Source organism: Colossoma macropomum, unplaced genomic scaffold, assembly GCF_904425465.1.
Source record: "Colossoma macropomum unplaced genomic scaffold, Colossoma_macropomum, whole genome shotgun sequence".
NCBI classification, from domain to species: Eukaryota; Metazoa; Chordata; class Actinopteri; order Characiformes; family Serrasalmidae; genus Colossoma; species Colossoma macropomum.
Genome location: NW_023495565.1, coordinates 844,752 through 865,098, shown reverse-complemented (window position 1 = coordinate 865,098; position 20,347 = coordinate 844,752). Strand labels below are relative to the sequence as shown.

Here is a 20,347-nt window from a genome sequence, read left to right as displayed (position 1 = left end):
AGACATGTCACGTAGGGTGCATGTGATATAATTCTTTCTACAGTTCTACAGCTAGCTAGGCTTGCTAGTTTCAGCTAGTTTAATGTTTGACGGCTGCGTCTCGTCATTGGAAAACTGACATGGTTTGACCTGGCAAACATTTGAATCGTCTCTAGTTTTAATTTTCAAACATTTTCAAACCAGACCTGTTGAGCGTAACTTCATCCCCTCAAGCGTGTGAATTTAATGCGAATGTCATTTGTTCATATTCGTATACGTAGCTTAGCTAGGTTAATTCTCTATGGTCTTAAAGGGCAGTTTGAGGGGTACCCAGGCCAAAATGAAAAAATGTAACCATTGCTACACGTTGTAAACATGGCTGCTCACCTCCTACAGTGGTGCCACATAGTTCCAAAAGTAAGATTTTTTTCCAGTTAAAGACTAAAACACCCACCTTCTGATGATGAAGTATGTTGGAGGTGGGACGAATTTTTGAAAGAATACAAGTACTTTGCGGCAGAAACATGAGGGCAGTTTTTTCTAGCTGGCTAATGCAGAGGGACGTTATATAGCTAACCTTATTACTAAGAAGTTGAATATCACATCTAAATTTGTTAGCCTCTACAGCTGTGCGTTTCGTTTTCTGTGTGGGGGAGATTCTAAATAGATTTGTGACATGCATGCTGGGCATTGTAGTGGGAGAACATTAATGTGATGGAAACATGAAAAGCATAAAAAATGTGTATTCTGTCAAACCGATGAAGCTGAGGGATACAGTGCTGTTCTACAGAACACTACATAACACAACCTATAACATTTAAGTGCTAATTTTAGGCTAGAATGCCCCTTTAAAGTCAAATGCACTAAATACTGGAAATTGCAAGTGGTCTGACCTGAATAAAAGGATATGTAAGGATCACTAGATTCTATTTTCAAATTTCATTTTTTTCATTTTGGATTTCTTACAGCACTGTTTCTTACTCAGCTGCACACAACCCCCTTTTTTTTTTCTATATCCCATATTTAGATTTGTCAGTAGTTGGTATTGTAGTATTACTGTCACACTTGATAGTACTATCTGAGACAATCAAGCCCAGTAAAAAAAAAGAATCTACTCATAAAGAACAAACATCATTGTTGATCAAGGCAAATTTGTGTAGTTTACGCTGCACTCAAGACCAACAGGGTGCTCAATATATGCAAGCCAAAGTTCATGCTACAGTTTGGCGGTGGGGGGTGGGGGGGGGGTTGTAAGGTGTTTGTGTTTTTTGTAATGATTTGACAAGTGTGGTTAGTAGCATTCTGGCTGGGGCTGCACAATATTTACTTAGTAAATCTTTATCATGATTTTAGGCTTTGCAAAACTGACATTGCAGAAGGCTGCAATATGCAAATAAGCTGTTTTTTTGGCAGTGAGCTATCAACGTCTTGATCAACTAAATTAGTTTAAGATTTGTTTTCACATGATTCAGCAACAAAAAACAATTTTGACTACAATAATGCAGACTAATCTTTAATCATGTTATATTGTAAGAGTTTGCCAGTGTTTTACTATATTTAAAGGCACATCACAGTATGTAGCAATATAATGTAGTAGTAGTAATCTGTCTGTAGGTGCGGCCCTAGTAGCAGTGGAAGAGAGAGAGAGAGAGCAAGAGAGAAACACACAGACCAAATAGGCACTTATATTAAATTCAGGAGCTGTTCCTCAGTCTGTATAACTTCCCTCACATGCTAGTTATTACTGGGAATTGAGAGAGGGGCTGGTCCACTCTTTTGCTTGTCACACAGTGCAGTACACAGCAAGAAGGAAAGGCACAGAGTCTTAAATCGGAGGAGAAGTTTTTCTTTTCTTTTTTTTCTGCTTCAGGCTGTTTGGCCTGTTGGGTAGCGACTGAAAGCTGGCAGCCATGTCAGCTGTGTGGGACACTGACTATCTGTGGAGAGAGGTGCAGGGGTCAGTATACTCACTTCTGAGCTATAAGAGATGGAAGATATCCCCTTCTGTTAGATATACTGATTAGGAACACATTTATTAGAAGTGTTTGGAGAAAAGTGTGAACAGGCCATTTACATTAATAAGGATAGCGGACACTAGAATGTTTTAGTTGTTAAAAGAAAGCTGGAAGTGATGAAGTTATGAAGTGATGCTGTGGTGATCATGAGTGGTTCATGTTTTCTCTGCTCTAATCTGGTTTGAGTGTAAGGTTTTTTGGCTTGTTGCTGCATGTTTTAGTTATTGACTTGCAAGACATACTTGTGTTATCCCAGTTGTTTTCCATTGAGGTCATGTGTGATTATTCACTGTGTTTTGTGTTAATGCATGAAACTAATACATGAAATTAGTACCTTGGTTTGTTTGTGTTAAAGATATTATCCCTTGGACTTTGAATGTTGTCTGTCGAGTGCAGTATTACACTGAAAACAAACAGCCTATGTGATAGTGTTGTTCATAATAATGATCTCACCCTCCAAACCCACAGCATGTGCTGCGATAGGTCACTGACTGGTGACTTGTATTGTTGCGTTTTAAACGAATAGTTTGTCAAAAAATCGGATTTTCTCCATTTACACTTTGCCTCACATGCGCTTGATTAATCAAAGATGTGTTTGAAGGTACAGGACTAATGTAGCTAACAAGTAATGAAGGCTTATGGCCACCAGTTTGCATAGTGCGAACTGCATGCCTAAATCACACACCTCAAACTAGAGTAATACACTCAATAGAAAAATGGACCCACTTCTGTCTCATACTGGACTAAGGTACAGTCAAAATTCAGACTTCTACAAACCCCATTTTTGGAAAAGTTGGGACATTTTGTAATTTGCCATAAAAACTTTTTTTTTGTTTGTTTTTTTTTTTAATTCTCTTGAAAATGTATTTAACTGACAAATGTACAAAGAAAAGATTTCCAGTGTTTACACTGACCAACGTATTTTGTACATATAGGATTGACATTGTCTTGCTGAAATAACCATGGACTTCTCGGTGAAGACATAGTCTTGATGGCAGCATATGTCTCTCTATATACGCCTGTGTGTCAATGCTACCTTCACACATATGCAAGTCCCCCATGCGGTGGGCATGGATTTCTCTGGATTCCCTGAATCTTTTCACAGTATTATGTATGGTAGATGGTACAAGATCTAAATTCCTTACAATCTTGTGTTGAGAAATTTTCTTTTTGAGCTGTTTGACAATACTCTCGCAAAGTTTGGCACAAAGTGGTGAGCCACATCCCATCTTTGCTTGCAGAGACCGAGCCTTTGGTGGACGCTTCTTGTATACCCAAATTCCTCACCTGTTACCAATAGACCAGCTTATTGTGGAATGTTTCAAAACAATGTAACTTGAATATTGTATAAACACTTATTTTGACCCTGTCTCAACTTTCTTTGTGTGTGTGTTGCAGGCATCAAATTCAAATTGTATTTATATTCACAATATACAATCAAGTTGGCCAACAAAAACATTAAAATTTATTTCTTTGTACTTTTGTCACTTAAGTAAAGGTTCAAGAGAATTGACAAATCACAGATTCTTGTTTTTATTGCATTTTACAAAATGTCGTAACTTTTCCAGAATTGGAGTTTGTAGATGGCTGCTGTAACACCTTTGTCGCATACTTTTGTCCATTTCTTGGATTGCAGCATCAGAAACCACATAAGCATATTTATATGATATTACTTTAAGCGAGTGTGTGATGGTGATTGGTGAGGCATAAGCTTCAGTTTCTAGCTACATTAGCCTCTTACAGTACTCTGCAAAAGTCACAGACATTTTATTATTTTTTTGGTTAAAACAGACATTAACTTTAAGATCATGAGGAAATTAGATGTACGATAGTATACTTGGAAGGGGAAAGTCAAAGGAAAATAAGTGGAAAAAACAGGAGTTTCCAAAACTGGAGTTCAAATAATGACTAAAAGATATTGAGACTTTTAACAACCATTCAAGACCTGACAGACTACCAAAACTGTCACTATCAGATAAACGGTACTTAAAGCTTTCATCTTTGAAGTATGCAAATCAAGCTCCACTCTTGCTTCAGATCTAAAAAAAACACAAGTGTTTCTGCCAATCCTTCCACTGTGAGAAGACAGCTCAATACTAAAGCTCTGAAAGGATGTGTAGCTTTTAAGAAGCTGTTATAGGAAAAATAGTATAGAACCAAAAAAATTTATACAAATGAGTAATAAATGGGTCTTCTGGTATTCTCAGCACGGTGGACTGCCATCCCCAGAGCTCATAACTAAATGTGTTTGGGATGACTGGGATTGTACAAAGAAAAAAAAACTTCTAAAACTGAAGTATGGAAAATATCACTGAAGATTTTTTTGACAAACTGTAAGTCTCTCAAAAAGAATAGAAGTTGCAATAAAGGCAAAGGGTGGACACACTGAATACTTAATAAAATATGTAACATTTAGGCTTCTGCATAATTTTCTGTTAAATATAGATTTGCTACTTATTTTTTCCTGACACCAAAAAAATGAATGGCTTGTACACCAAACATTAGCTGATCAACACTGGGTAAGAGGAAATTGTGAAAATATGCGGGGTTTTTTTTGGCCAAATTATTGTTTTAACATCCTCTTTTATGGGCTAGAATTTAGATGGAAATAGTGCTACATTTCTGGTTCCAAGGTATCTAAATTACATAAATATCACTATGTATGCATGCATGCATGTGTGTTCTCACAGGGCAAAGCTGGCCTCTCTCTTTGACCTGGATCAGGCTGAGAGTCAGGGAAACGAGTCCTTTCAGTTCACCGCCCCCAAGCAACCCAAAAAAATCTCCTCCACCACTGGTACACCTGATGACACATTTCTGCAGTTTTTTTCCATAGTCAAATTATTTATGTATGTGTATGTATGTATGTATGTATGTGTGTGTTTGTTTTTGCAAAAATCTCTTGCAGTAGTGGTTGAACATGAATGCATATACACTGCTTGAAAGTAAAATTGAGTGATGTAGACATAAATATAACTTCACACTACATTTTCCCAATGAACAGTATACATCAGCATGTTCAGTGTTTTATGTTTGAAGGGTTCTAATTTAAAAACTACAAAATAATTATTTTAGTGATGCTCAATAATGTTGGAATTGTAAAGATATGAGCAGATAATTGCTATTTATTTTGGATTGTTATAGATATGTATATTTGTTTGTTTTTTTAAACAAAACTTTATACAAGACAGACAGTCTGAGTAAACACAAAATAAAGTTTTTTAAATGATCATTTTATTTATCAAAGGAAAGTAGTCATATAAAAATAATTGCTGAAGTTTAGTTGATAAGTGGGATCAATTAAACTAGACACACAGGTAGGATTACTGCCAGGCCTGTTGAATGTAAACATCACTTATATACCATATGAAGTAGACTCAAACGTCTTAACAAGTAGAACACTATGCTGCAATCAAAAGAAATTCTGGCAGACACGAGAGAGAGTATTGAAATGTGTCATTTCTAAGGCCCTAGGACTCCAGTGAACCACAGTTACCAGTACTGCCAACGAGGATGAACATAAAGGCTCATTTCTTATTTGCAAAAAACCATCGTAATGACCCCCAAGCTTTTGGAATAATGTTCTGTGGACTGAGGAGTTGAAAGGACTCATCCAAAAAGTTCTACTTTCAGCTCCTCAGCATAACACATCAACGTCTGAAAAAAAGGTCACAAAAACGTCTGGTGAAAATAAGCTTGCAAAATAAGATAGTGGCATAATGGCCTGACATCCAGTCAGCTACTTATTACTGTGCAGTTTATGTAGTTACTACACACTGTTGTTGTGTTGTTGTTTACAGGCTCTTTATAATTGTTCTATAATTATTCATTGTTCTAGAATTACTGACAATGTCTATAATATACTCAAAAAAGCATATTGACATAATTTAACATGATAATTATAACATACTGCTGATTTCAGTTAAGTGTTGTGGGCTGTTTTAGGTCCGCTTCCTCAGAAACCAGCCCCTCCCCCAACAGCTCTAGCCGTCCTATTTGCTACTGGAGTCCACACGTTCCGCTTGTGAGTAAATATGACTCTTAAAAAAAGATTTGAGAAACTTTCATTTTTCTTTTGTTTGATTATAATTGCTGAGGAATCTCTAACCAAGTTGAGTTTACAGTGTAAATGGACAATACATGAAGCAGGGCAAGTTGGGGGCTGCCATCCTGGGAAACCATGTGATCAAGGAGGTGAGATGATAACAGTCAACAAAATAAATAATCAAGCAGGATAAAAAATAAATAAAATAATGTTTGGAGTGTGTTCGCAACAGTGATGGACAGTTTTCTTTGTATTTGTACTTTGCAGTATACTCTCCTGCTGTATGGCAGTCAGCAGAAGCACATCACCACAGCACGAATATACCCTGGATTTGTCCTCACAGTAAACTTCTCCTCTCCCCCGTTTTTTCTATTCTTTTTTCATTTTTGTTCTCCTCTCATATGTTCTTTTCCTCTTTTCTTGTCTCTTTCCTTTCTTCTCTTTTCATCCTATCTTCTTCCTGTTTGCTTCTCGTGCCCTTTTTTCTCTTACTTTTTTTCTTTTTCTGTTCGTTTCTTCTCTTTTCTGATGTCTATTTTATTTTCTCTTCTCTTTCTTTTCTGTTTTTCAATTCTTTTCTCTTTTGCCTTTTTCCTGTATTCTTTTTATTCTTCTCCTTTATTCTTCTCCTCTGATGTTCTTTTCTTCTCCTCTCTTGTGTTCTCTTTTGTCTTCTTAGCCTTTGCTTTTGTTCTTTTCTCTTCCTTTTTTCTTCTTTTTCCCCTCATCTCTTCTCTTATGTTTTGTTTGTATGTCTTGTCTTCTTTTATATTCTGTTTTGTTTTCTTTCTTTATTCTGAACTCGTCTTGTCTTGTCTCTTCTCTTCTCGTCTCTTTTTTTATTTTAATACCTATCCTCTCTTCAGTAACATTCTTCATTGTTCATTGTCCTCCTCAGGTTCAGCCTGGTAACTACACAACATTCTATGATGATCAGCATCAGAACTGGTCTCTGAAGTTTGACACAGAAAAGGCTGTATTAGACTTCTCTAAAGAGGTAATTCAGAGCCTAAAACCAATTATGTGTTGTTCAAAGATAGGTTAATGTAAAGTTGGAGCCATGGGGCTATGAGTACATGTATGTTTTTGACATTTCTCACAGTAGATTTGCTGCAGAAACATCCTAATCTTAATTTTTTTTGTTCTAAGCCGATTGCAGCATGGCCATTATCCAAATATTTAGTTCCCATTTTTTGTCAAAGTAGACTTGTTCTATTGGAAATACTGCATAGAGTATGTAGAGTTTTACTGCAAATAGAAATAGAGTAAATACCATCCAGGCTGCAGTTTCAAAGCTTCTGAAGGGCATTATATGTTTTTACCTGACTATAGGGCTATACAATATATTACTTGTTATTGACTATCGCAATGTTGACTTTTGTGCGTTGATATCTTAGGAGGCTGCAACACAGAGGAAGCTGTTTTAAGTTGAGGTTGCTAAAAATTTTAAGCAGCATGCAATGTGACATCATGCTAAATGCTGTACCAAAAATCTTTTCCATTTTTTCCAGTCTAGATGTCTTGATTTGATGTCAGTCAGAATCTTCAAAAAAGAAAAAAGATCTCTCCAGTGCCCTGTCTTTCTCTCTCAGGTGTGTTTGGCCAGATGGAACAGCCAGGCTTGTGTGGACACTCTGATGGTCCAGGACCTGCTGCAGGGCGAGGGTCAGGCTGTAGATGTGGGAGACACTGTGGAGGTGGTCTTCACTGGCTGGCTGTTTCAGAATCACACTATAGGACAGGTGCAACTACTGTCTCTGCTGTGTGTTCGTATGTAGATTGTGCACATCACTATTAGTTTTCACAGTTAACTGTTTTACTTGTTTTTATCATCTCCAGAGCCCCAGTTCATGGCTTGAATGAAACAAAAAATTGTTCAAATGTTTTCTTGACAGTTTTGTGGCTTTTAAAATGAGATTATGTGAGTAAAGATTGCATCCGTAATGCCAGGGAGATTTTCTTTGTCCTGGACTTTTGGAGGTTAAAGATACAAAAGGCAAAATTCTGTGAATTTTTGTTTTTTTTTCCCCTTGTGGTCCTGCACTGCTGTCCATTAGTAACACAGGTCATGCGCTCTTCACCTAAATAACATCCTGCAGTTTGTAATTAAGTTTATAATTTAATTTCTGTTGTGTGTTTTGTACCACCAAAGGTTGGTAACAGTAGACAATGTGTTTCTCTCTTGCAGATGTTTGATTCCAACATAGGCAAAAACAAGCTCCAGCGAGTGAGGCTAGGGTCTGGAAAGGCACCGAAGGTGAGTTATTTATCTGAATGCTGTTCATTGTTAAACAGTTGTATGCAAAAGTTTGAACGCTCCTGGTCTCATGACATGTTTTGTGGATTTTCTAGGAGAAAATAAGTTAACACATCCTCTACAGGTCACAAATCTGAGTGCATAATATATATTTATTTAATTACTTGTTCCAATAATTAGAGGGAATTCAAATGGAAGCTCATTGTTAGTTTTAGCTCATTGCTAACACCGCACATAAATAGTAGGATTGGCTCATCTTCATCTAGTAGTTGCTGTAGGAGTTGTGGGGGAACTGAATAAAATTTTTCCATGCTTTTTGGTCATTTCAATAATTTAGGAAGTGTTTTGAGGATGTCTACAATGCCCTAAACTCTGTCTTTGATATTCCAATGCCTAAAGAGCCTTTAGTGTCATTGTTAGGATTTGTTCCCCAGAGATTTGATAGTAGATCTTCTCCAATTTTATTTACAGAAGCAATTAAGGGTATAACCGTTAACCTAGATAAAAACTACTGTACCAACGGATGAAACCTGGATACAGTGCCTGTGGTTTTTACATAATATGTAAGAAATAACACATAATTTGAGACTACAAAGGCAGGAATTCTTTAACAGATGAAGCCCAGCAATGTTAACAATGCAGGAAGAGTATGGTGTAATTGAATTTAAATATATTGTAGGCACCAGTCCCCTGATTCTCTTACGTTCCCTTTTCCTGCCCCTTCCCCTTCATTTGTATTTAAGTTCATTTAAGTTTATTGAAAATTTTTGTTAATGTATGTATGTTTACATGTACGCACCCGACTGCCTATGGCCTGACAATTAGGGTAACAGTTACAATGACAGTTATTGGTAAATCTTTCTATGATCCTTTAATAATCAGTTTGTTTAAAAAAAAAACATTCTACTTTATTATCCTAATTTTGTGTAGGTTTACGTGTACATACTAAACTCACGCATTTAGCTTTACATAAAATGTGATTTTTTTTCTTCATTCTCTCCAATTTCAAAAGTTATTCCAGTCTTTTGAATATTAGTGTAGACTGAAGAACTCTGAGTACTCCTACTATGTGATGGACGTGGCAGTTTTTCAATACCCTCCAACTTTAGTGAAATCATTAACAGAAAAAGAATCTCTCTTTTTCTCTCTCTCTTTCTCTCTCTGTATTTTAGGGCTGGGAAGAGGGGATGATGGGGATAAAGAAAGGAGGACGGCGTCTCCTCATTGTCCCTGCCAATATAAGTGGGTCAAAAGGCATTCCAGACAGTGTACCACTCACAGGCACACTAGTGTTTGATGTGGAGATTTGTCAGGTAACCTGTCCCATTTACTCTGCGTTATAATCCTCTGAAAGAGAAATTAGCTTTTAAACATTGGTACTTCTTACAAATGCAACCTGCTATTGGAATCTCAGTAGCCTACGTTAACTGTTGACAGTTAACAACTTTTGCTGTGGTAGATAGTTGATGTAAGACTAAGTGTTTATTTTTTGACACCACCAAATGGTTAGGCTAGTTTTTCCAAAGATGGAGACTGCCTCAGTGGTGGATCAGCAGACTCTGCCAGTGGCTGTCCAGTCCCTTCTCTCGACAACACAAGTACTGACCAGTCTGCCATCTGTGTGTCCTCTGACCAAGGGTTTGTCCAGGATATCCTTAAATATCCAGTGTTGTTTTTAACTGAATTTGTTTGGACTGACTGTATTGCAGTGCTTTAATATGAGTGCTACAGTTTTTGCAAACATGAATAGAGTTCTAATTTAACCTAATTGTCTGGATCATTGACATATGAGTGTGTATGATTTAGTGACTGCTTAATCTTTAGAGATCAAGGACCGTGGGTAAAGTCTGGACCTCTAAATGAGCCTCCAAAGGTGAGTGATGAGACTTTTTAGAGTGGCAAGCATTATCACACCAAACAAGATGTAAGAGTGCAACAAACTACTGTTTGCACCTTTACCATTGCCACTTTCTAGAGTCCAAGGCCTCTGTGGTGTTGTTTTTTTTTATTTATTTATTTATTTTTTTCCTTTTTTTTACTTATTGATGATCTTCACCCACTAAAAATATATTCTTTCAGTCTTATTCACTCAGAATTACATAGAAAGCAAAGCCATGTCCACAAAATTCATGGACATTTCTGTAAAACAAATTGGTTAACTAATTTATTGGCATGCTTACTTTTATACAAACCTCAAAATAATATATTTGCTATTTTAATTAATGGATAATATTTTGTTTACTGGCTTCAGTGCCCTCATTTTACAGCCATTGTCTTTTGTTTGATTGTAAACCATAGCACTCCGATGCAGCCAAAGCCAAGCTGATCTCACGCATGGCTAAGATGGGCCAGCCTATGTTGCCTTTCCTCAAAGGGGCCATCCCAGCTCAGCAGGACCCCTGTGACTCTGAGACAGAGGTAAGGTGCCTTGTGGGAAATCTAGGGAATGAGCTGTACATATATTCATAATTTCCCTTAAAGTAATAGTTTGGCATATTTGCAGAGGTTACCCTTACCCCATATGTACTTGATTAGCCATTTTCTCTATAAAAATGGGCGAAAGTTTGTCACATAGCTAAAAACAGGGAACAGGGAGGCTTTGGACTTGAACCCACATTGAGAAATTCAAGTTTATCCATGTCAATGCACACACGGAAGGAGATATTCTGTTGTCACTGTATAGACAGACTGTCTGAAAAATGCATGTCTATAAAAACAAAATCCTCACAAAAAAATGCATTGCTCATCATGTTTTTGCACAGTAGCAGCTTGAGAGGCACATTTTGCTGATTTGGAATGGCACAGTATGTTACTAGAACTAACAATCTAACATCAGTACCTTACCTCACTAATTCTCTCAGGGCTGAATGAAATCAAATCCTCACAGCAGTGTTCAAACATCTATTGCAAAGCCTTTTCAGGAGAGTAGTGACTGTTACTTCAGCATCTCTATTAATACTTCTGATTTTGGAAGACATTTTGAATGAGCAGGTGTCTGCATACTTCTGGACGTACTGTTTGATTAAAAGCACAGTTACAACACATGTATATCTGATGTATTTGATGTATATCTGCTTTCTGTCTCTTTCAATAGAACATCAGTCAGTCTGAGACAGCTCGTGACTCGTCCCCTCCAATCATCAACCCTTCATCCTCTCCACAGCCTGTTCAGATCACTTCCAAACCTCCATCCTGTGCTGCTGAAAGTGAGTGCCATCATTTGTCACTATTCACCTTTGCCTTTTCCCCAAAGTTGTATTTCTTATAATTGATTCTTGTGTAGTCTCCTCAAAACCCATGGCTGTCCAGCACCCTGAGGCAAATGCTGCATGCATTCCCCAGCAGGTGGATATCAGCTCAGGTCAAGCTTTCCAGGTGAGGCTTCATCTACCATATTCATTCTATTTATGTCTCATTGCCAAAAAAAAAAAGTTCTGCACCAAATCAGAATATCGTCCATACAAATTAATAAATATCATACATATTATTTATAGACATCTACACTGCCTGTCAAAAGTTTGGGACCATCTTTGTTAATTTTTGTCCAAATAATGTTTGATTTGCTTTTCAGGTACAAAAATTTTATTTGCTAAAAGTGTAGTAGTGATTTGTTTATCAATGCTTTCTTTTAATTAAATACAAAAAATAGCTGTTTTCTAATATTTGCAGTATGTTTTGCAACACTCGGATTCATGTTCATCAAATATGTTGGCCAAAAGTGGTTCAAACAGTTAAAGTGCTGATGAGGGCTGGCTAATATATAGTATATAATATATATTAGTAGCTGGAGTAGGAGCCTTGAGGATTATGAAGTTCTGTTTTTTTGCTTTGGTCTTCTAACCATTTTCCCCTCTGTCTTTGTTCAACAGCCTTATGCTACATCTCAGCTGCAGTCTTTTGCATCAGTCTTTCCTCCCCAACACATGCTATACCAGGGTGAGCATCATAAGCACCACCCCAGAGCCTTTATCCAGCGCTATATATTTCTTTAAGAGTGTAAAAATGTATTGGCACACAGTGAAGAATCAGTGGAAAGGTCGTAATTTAACTGCAAGGCTTAGAATTGATTATAATAATATTTAAAAAAAAGTGCTCTTTTACTTAAAAATCTTTATTTTCTAAATTTAAAAATTCACTGTTTTCAAAAAACTGAAGTGTATTGTTTTTATTGTTTGTGTTCCACTACAGTGCAAGTAGTTCCTCCAGTCTCATGATTTGAATTTTTAAAAATAATTTACAATTGTGCCAAAGGAATCCAATCAAATTTCATTGTAGTGGAGTTTGAAGTTTCATAATGCACGGATGATTTTCTAAAGAATTGTACTCAAATTAATTCATTGTGAGGTCAGAGATTTTTACTCCTACAAGTTTTTACTCCTACAATGTGGGTGCCTTTGCTTGTGCCTTAAGGATTATTTGTGCACACATCCCCTTTAATGACCAATATATTTTTTTAAGCTGCTGACCTCAGCTCCTTCTTGATGACCGAGGCACGACAACATAACACTGAAATCCGATTAGCTGTTGGAAGGGTGGCCGACAGAGTGGACCAGTTGGCCTCCAAGGTATAGCATGTTCAGCACACATTTAGGCAGCCAAGTGTTCACCTAAAGAGGTATTCCAGGAATAGGATGCTATAAAAGACGGACAAAAAATCTGGTAGAAATATAAGAAGAAAATACCGTCAGATATAGCAAAGTATGATCTTTCTCTTCCAGGTGGATGACTTACAGAAGCAAGGATTCTGTTCTTTTGGTCTATCTTCCATATCACTGGAAACAGCCATGATCTTGCAAAGCATACAGAGAATCGTTCAGGTGTGATTTGCCTCATTAAACACTCAAAATGGGTATGGAACTGAGATAATTGTTAAAAATGCTCTGTGTTTCTGATCTGCAGGAAAATACCTCTCTGAAGAAGGAGGTCTTTGAGAAGGGATCTAAAGTGGAAGAGCAGAACCGTAAAATAGGAGAGCTCAATGAACAGAGGCAAAGGCATGTTCTCCAAAATAGTTCTCTCTACTTTTGGAGTCTCTTTCATACACTATATATCCATAAGTATGCAGACACCCTAGTTACTGGATTAGTCTGTTTAAGGCACATCCATCACTGCCATAAGTTTTCAGTTGCGTGCATACAGCTGTATAATCTCAATAGAACAGCATTGGTAGTATAATGGGACATTTGAAGCATCATTGATCATCTTTAAAATAAGTTCCACTGAAAACAGTCAGGGTGAATTGGTGCACCATTTGGGTTTCAGACCTAATCAGCCAACATCAGTGCCTGACGTCACTAATGCTCTTGTAGCTGAATGGTGTCCGATCTCAGAAGTAACGTTCCAACATCTGGAAGGAAGCCTTCCCAGAAGAGCAGAGGCTGTTACTGCAGCAAAGAGAGCACAAACTCCCTATTAATACTCTTGATGTCAGAAGTGGACGAGCAAGTGTCTATACTTTTGTACAGTTTTTGCATCAGGAAAGCACTTTTTATCCTTCATGCGTGTCTTGTACTTTCAAATGGTCAGTAGAGAATTATGGAAATTTCTGGTGCATGAGTTGTATACAGGCTTGAAATGTATTTGCTTTGTCCTTGATGTCAGCATTTCTCAACTGTCCCTTTGTGTGTGTGTGTGTGTGTGTGTGTGTGTGTGTGTGTGTGTGTATGTGAACGTTAGGTACATGGAGCAAAGCAACATTCTGATGGAACAGAGGAACAATGCTATGCAGAACAGCAACCAGCACAACCATGCCAGGCTACTACAAGCTGAACAAGAAAAAGTACGATCAATTCTTGTGCCAGTGGACTTCACTGACAGTCAAGTTATTTGTTAAACATCGCTTGTATGTAAACCTCAGAAATAATGAAGGGCACATAAGAAGTTTAATTGTATAAACAAGACTCTGTCTCTGTGTTTATTGTTTGTTAGGGGTGTAATGCCACACCATTTCAAATTTGATGTGATTTTTGATTCTGAGGTCAAGATTCTTGTTTCTACGGAGCTGTAACTACATGCACAGATTGGTTTGGCTCCAAAAAATACTAATTTTATTTTAAAACAAAAGTTTGCAAAAGTTACAAATTACTACTTACTTCTTTCTGTAATGGCATTACTTTTGAGGCCCCTGAACTGAATTTCTCTTGCTTTTTTTAAGTAATATGTAAGTTTACTACAGTAAAGCCCTGTCCACTTATATAGAAGTTATAAGGAATGTTTAAACTCTGAATGCGTTTGAATAAGGGCAGTCCAGGATAGCCCATCAGAACAGAGCTCATTTATTGTATATCAGTCTTAAAGGGACAGTAGCAAAAAACACAGCCTGTTTAATTCTAAAGGATAAAGAGAGGAGAAAAAGTAACCACATTCCTATAACTTGGTGCTTTGTACTGTGTTACTCCAACTCTGGTCCTTGTGTAAAACGGTGATCTTATAAAACTGTGCAGCTGAACTTTAAACAATACAAAAATAGAAATATGAAGCATCCAGACACTTTTTACATTGGTATTGGTTTCTGTGAAAGACAGTAAATAAGATCCTCAGAAGAGACTGTGTTTTATATCTTAATACATTGTTTTGAAGTTCATATTTTCAGTCTAAAATGTGTGACATCCTTATTCTTTATTGCCTGATGTTTACTCTTTGTGTAGTTTATTGTGTAGTGTATAGTAGGGGTGGCCAATATGACAGACCGGTATACTAATAAGCCTTTCTGAGCATTCTGGATATTGCCAGTACTTAAAGAACACTGACTTTTAAGAAATTTAACAGGAGCTCCTAAGTGGTGTAGCTGTTTGAAGTTTTGTCCTGTTGTCAGATAGTGAGTTCAAATCCTGCTGATGCCGAATGTTCAAAAGAGTGTAATTGGTTATGAATAGTGAATCATAAAATGGAATTTGTAGTGTTAAAACATATAGACCAGTTTTAACCATCGTCCCAACAGGTACGTCTGGCTGAAGAGCTGAGTTCCTCCTCCTCTCGTGTGTGTGAGCTACAGGATGAGGCAGTACGTCACCAGCAGAGGGCTGCAGAGCTGCAGACCAAACTCAATGCTGCCCTGGAGGAAGGCCGCAGCTGCTGTGCTCTCATCAACTCCCTGCAGGCTCAAGTGGAAGGTAGAGAAACAGTGGCCACTTCTGATGGTGGTTATTAATAGATTGCAGTGATTAAGCTGCAAAGTGACGCTGTTCTGACTGATTAATCTGATGAGGCTGTCTTGATTTGAGCAAGACTGTGAGGTCCTTTTTTACTGATTTCACATGCATTTACAGTAGGGTCGGACAGATAAGAAAATTTTTGTAAGACAAACAACTTATTATCTGTGCTTTATTGGTGGGAATTTTGCTAATACTGTTCTGTGGGACTTCAGTATCTCCCGAAATTATTGACCAACCACTATCAGGCAGGCTGATTTACATTGTATAGAAAGTAGGGGGGCCCAGCCCCAAGCCTGACCAAAATTTGCTGGATTCTGTCCCTCCAGGAGTGGAATTGGGCACTCATGGCCTGAAAGGGGGTCAAGGTTTGGTGTTATTTATCTTACAGTTTTATTGGGTTATATTTATACAATATTGGTGTTATTTATGTTGATTTTATTGGGTTTTATTTGTACATTATTAGTCTTATATTACAGTTTTATTGGAGTTTGTATAAAACGTCACTAGCACAGTAATACATTTGTATGAACAGAGCTGAAGAATGCGGGAGATCAGTCTCAGCAGCAGTGGAGAGCAGAAAAACAGAAGTGCAGAAAGATGGAATTGACAATGAAAATGATGGAGGAGGAGATCCACGACCTGAGAGCAGAGAAAGAGGCCCTTGACCAGGTGTGTGTAAGAGAGAAATGGAGGCTCCGATTTAAAACGCTTCATATGAAGTGTCTCCTCAAACTATCAAATGAACTGTTTATCTCATCTCAAGGTTGATCTTGATAATGTGTTTATGTTTTATGTGATGTGTTTGTGTGTGCGCGCTGCCAGATGCTGTTAGACAGGAAAAGGAAGTGGCGGCTGGAGCGGGAGCGGCTTCTGATGGAGCAGGAGGAGCAGCGCAGGAGCAGCGAAGAGGAGAACCAGCAGCGAAGAGGGCAGCTCAGGAGAGCCAGAGCCTGCACTGAAACACACACCAGACAACAGGTGAGCTTCATGAGGGTGACTGTGTTCTGTCTGTTTCTCAGTGTTTTGTTTTTAGTTCTTTGTCATTTATTTTTATTTTCATTATGGTTCAAAGGTAATTGATTTTCTTGCTGTATTTTGTGTGTGTGTGTGTGTGTATATATATATATATATATATTATATTAGTGTATCTATGTATGTATGTATGTGTACACAATATTGCCAAAAGTATTCACTCACCCATCCAAATCATTGAATTCAGGTGTTCCAATCACTTCCATGGCCACAGATGTAGAAAATCAAGCACCTAGGCATGCAGACTGCTTCTACAAACATCTGTGAAAGAATGGGTCGCTCTCAGGAGCTCAATGAATTCCAGCGTGGTAACGTGATAGGATGCCACCTGTGCAACAAGTCCAGTCGTGAAATTTCCTCGCTACTAAATATCCCACAGCCAACTGTCAGTGGTATTATAACAAAGTGGAAGCGATTGGGAACGACAGCAACTCAGCCACGAAAAATGACAGAGCAGGGTCGGCGGATGCTGAGGTGCATAGTGCGCAGAGGTCGCCAACTTTCTGCACAGTCAATTGCTGCAGACCTCCAGACTTCATGTGGCCTTGAGATTAGCTCAAAAACAGTGCGTAGAGAGCTTCATGGACATCATATCTTACCCTATGGATTAAGTGTGGGATGTCATTCAAATTCACATGCGTGTGAAGGCAGACGAGCGAATTCTTTTGGCAATATAGTGTGTGTGTGTGTGTGTGTGTGTGTAAATGTTGATTGTCATTTGATACATATTTTTTGTTGTGTGCAAGACCGGCATGTTTTTCTACTCTGAATAGCTGTTCTGCCGCTCTTGGCGAAAGCTAATTCTTGTAATTTGGCATCATCACCACCGGTAACAACACACAACAGGCAAGATCAGGTTCTCCTTAAACTCTGGCCAATAATTCTGTTCTCTTTTCTGTAACATTTAGTAGCTTAAAACATCATTTGACCAAACTGAAGGTGTTGTATACTGTTTTATGTGAAATTCAATTGTCATGCTCATGCTGTACACATACAAAACACAGCACACAGCTCTTCTCTCTCAGTCTGTCTCTCTCTCTCTCTCTCTCTCAGTCTGTCTCTCTCTCTCTCTCTCTCTCTCTCTCTCTCTCTCTCTCTCTCTATGAAGTAATTAGTAAAGCAAAACTAATTTTAACAATAGAAATGTTCATGCATACTGTGCATGCAGATGCCAATAGACATATACCTGTGTGAACATACCCAGACATATATGTAATTTGACAACTTATCTAATTGCTCTAACAGGCTGAGCTGGAGCTGGAGTGGCAGGAGAGGTGTGCTGCTGCAGTGCATGAGCAGAGAGTGAAACTGGAAGAAGTCATTAATCAGCTGCAGGAACAGGTACCTGTCTAACCATTTTTTTGTTTTGTTTTGTTTTTGTTGTTACATGAAGATTTTTATGCATATGTTTCAGTCTTAATATATGTTGTTCTTTTTGTATGTTGTAGTGTGCAACATTACAGAAGGAAGCAGAGAGTGAGAGACAACAGCTGAAGGGCCAGTTGGCTGTTCAGGTAAGGAACAGTACTGGTTTCCTTCTTCTCCAGTGGTCAAAATTATACTGGATTTATATATTTAAAGATATTAACACTGGTTTAATTACAACAATAAAACAATAAAAAAGACTAACATTCAAACAGCTGCTTGTTACGTTTGAAGCAGGTTCGTTCATGTACTCAGCCTGTTTGTACTCTGCATTTCACTGGGACATGAATGTGTGCATAACACGTCTGATACAGGTGAAGCGGGTGATGAATGGACTGTTCCACTCTCTGAGGACACAGTTCGATATGCAGGAGTTTTACACTGGTGACTCTGTTCTAAAGATTCTCCTTAAGACTATCAAGGTATGTTTGTCTGACCAGTCATTAAATAGGAACAACACACACAACAGTATTATCCAACCAATAATGAAAATGAGAAGCACAAAACTACTGTTACGCTGATCATGGAAATGATGCAGCATATTATGAAACTTCCTGCTGAGTTGCAGGCATATGTAACCCTGTAACGATTTGTAATCTTATGCAATCATATGCAACCTAAAAAGATGCGATATTTTGCATATTTTTGCGAGTTATTGCAAAGTAAGTGATAAGTCCTGACTACACTGCAACAGTATACCTGCCATACCTGCCTGCAGTAGCCTTAAAAAGTTTTTGGACAATTTAACCATTTAATCATTGGCAAACTTTAATGAAGTTCTTTGGATCAGTGATTTTCAATTCCCAGCCTGGGGAGCCATGATTCTCTGCCCCCAGCTCACCTAATCCAGCTAATGAAGAGCTTGATAATTACCTGATGAGCTATATCAGGTGAGTTGGGGCAGGGGATTACTGAAACTGTGCAGGGCAGTGGCAAAGCACCAGCCGCTTCACTTGGCCAAAAAGAAAAGTACAGTCTCTGGATGGATCTGTTTAAAATAAATGCAACTTGGTTTGACATTTTATTTATATATGAACTTAATTTAATATATTTTTAAGCATGACACGTCCACATTTTCTCTATTCACTGTATATCTGTACATAGATTTCTATGTTTTGAAGCAGAAATCACACTCATCCTTCACAACAAGGCAGTGGGGTTTTAGAATGTTGTGCACGGCACTGTCCACACTGAAATCACTTTTTAAGGCTACAGGCTACCACACACTGATGACACCAGAAACAGCGACAACATCAACATCCCCTCTGTACTCTGTCATTATTATAACATTATTTTTCAAACCCATTGTAAGCTTGATGCATGTCAGTTAGTCAAACCATGAAATGCTGCAATGGAGCATTCTGAAACTATGGTCTAAAACTGAATGTCAACCACTGGCATGCAGCTTTCAAAAATTCGAGTTCATACTGATCAAACTGGGTTTAAAACATTCTAAAACCAACATTCAGTTTAACTTAGTGGAGATTCCAAGCCTTCATTGCAGTTATAATGCTGTAGAAACATTGATCCTTGTTCTCTGTAATGATGAACAGATGAATAATACTGAACATATATGAATGAATAAGGAGGCTTTACTGTAGTGCCAGTGACAAAATGATCTTTTTTCTAGCAAGTGACCATGCGCCTTCTCGAAGGGCCTCAGGAGATGAAGTCTGAGGCAGATGATGAAGAGGAGGAGTATCTCTCTACAGAAGAGACAGGGAAAGAGGAGAACATGGAAGAAAGTGGAAAAAAACATGAGGAAGAGGATCATTTTCAGGTAAGCCTGGACCAGACCTATGTGACTGCAGATGAAACAGCCCACCTGGAATCATCTGAGCTGAGGAGTGATTCCTCAACAGCGTCAGTTCTAGATGGGCAGCCAGTGGACGCTCAGAGTGAAGGGCATGACAAGGACAATAACACTGGTTGAGGACAATCAGAACTCACATCACTCCACCCATACAAAGGCAATAGATGGCTGCTCCGAAGAAGCAGGTGGACAAAGTGTAGAACCATTTTTACTCAACTTCAGCATCCCTCACAACTAGTAGAGGCAATGGACACTTGCTGTTGAATGACTGACCAAGTTTTCTAATTTTTAAACCAACACAACTCTAGTATTAGCATTATTAACTGGACTAAGAGTGATTGCTGCTGAACTAAATTATGCTATATGCTGAAATAATCCCACCATTTCAAACAATATATCTGCTATGAAACAGATCAATTATCATATTACTTTAACTGTATTTATATCACTTTACTTTTTAAATATCCAAACTAAACAAAAGAAACTTTAAAACAGATTTTTTAAAGGCAGCTATATCAAGAATCTAAATGAATATATGTCATTATCAGATGTATTTACATGTAAGTAAGTGTTAAATAAAAAGTAATTTTAAGATTGTGTTGTTCAACATTGCAGCTATAAAGGGAC

General features: G+C 37.9%; 1 protein-coding gene across 1 annotated transcript; it reads left to right on the top strand.

Annotated features, from left to right (window-relative positions):
* The first annotated feature begins 1,525 nt into the window (after window positions 1-1,525).
* fkbp15a (FKBP prolyl isomerase family member 15a) lies at window positions 1,526-20,167 on the top strand. Its single transcript, XM_036562977.1, has 26 exons — window positions 1,526-1,936; window positions 4,685-4,791; window positions 5,940-6,018; window positions 6,119-6,188; window positions 6,307-6,381; window positions 6,938-7,036; window positions 7,632-7,781; window positions 8,228-8,296; window positions 9,469-9,609; window positions 9,807-9,934; window positions 10,121-10,169; window positions 10,595-10,714; window positions 11,391-11,502; window positions 11,580-11,671; window positions 12,166-12,232; window positions 12,755-12,861; window positions 13,015-13,113; window positions 13,196-13,290; window positions 13,973-14,075; window positions 15,237-15,408; window positions 15,983-16,119; window positions 16,273-16,428; window positions 17,728-17,823; window positions 17,931-17,996; window positions 18,222-18,329; window positions 19,538-20,167. The coding sequence occupies exons 1-26, from the start codon at window positions 1,890-1,892 to the stop codon at window positions 19,838-19,840; spliced, it is 2,847 nt and encodes a 948-aa protein (XP_036418870.1). The 5' UTR covers window positions 1,526-1,889; the 3' UTR covers window positions 19,841-20,167.
* Window positions 20,168-20,347: the final 180 nt, after the last annotated feature.

What these genes read in the sequence shown, in the direction of transcription:
- fkbp15a (XM_036562977.1), top strand. Translation starts at nt 1,890, where the DNA reads ATGTCAGCTGTGTGGGACACTGACTATCTGTGGAGAGAGGTGCAGGG. An exon ending in ACCCTGGATTTGTCCTCACA is followed by an intron (nt 6,382 to 6,937) that starts GTAAACTTCTCC and finishes TGTCCTCCTCAG; the next exon opens with GTTCAGCCTGGTAACTACAC. An exon ending in TTGATGTGGAGATTTGTCAG is followed by an intron (nt 9,610 to 9,806) that starts GTAACCTGTCCC and finishes CCAAATGGTTAG; the next exon opens with GCTAGTTTTTCCAAAGATGG.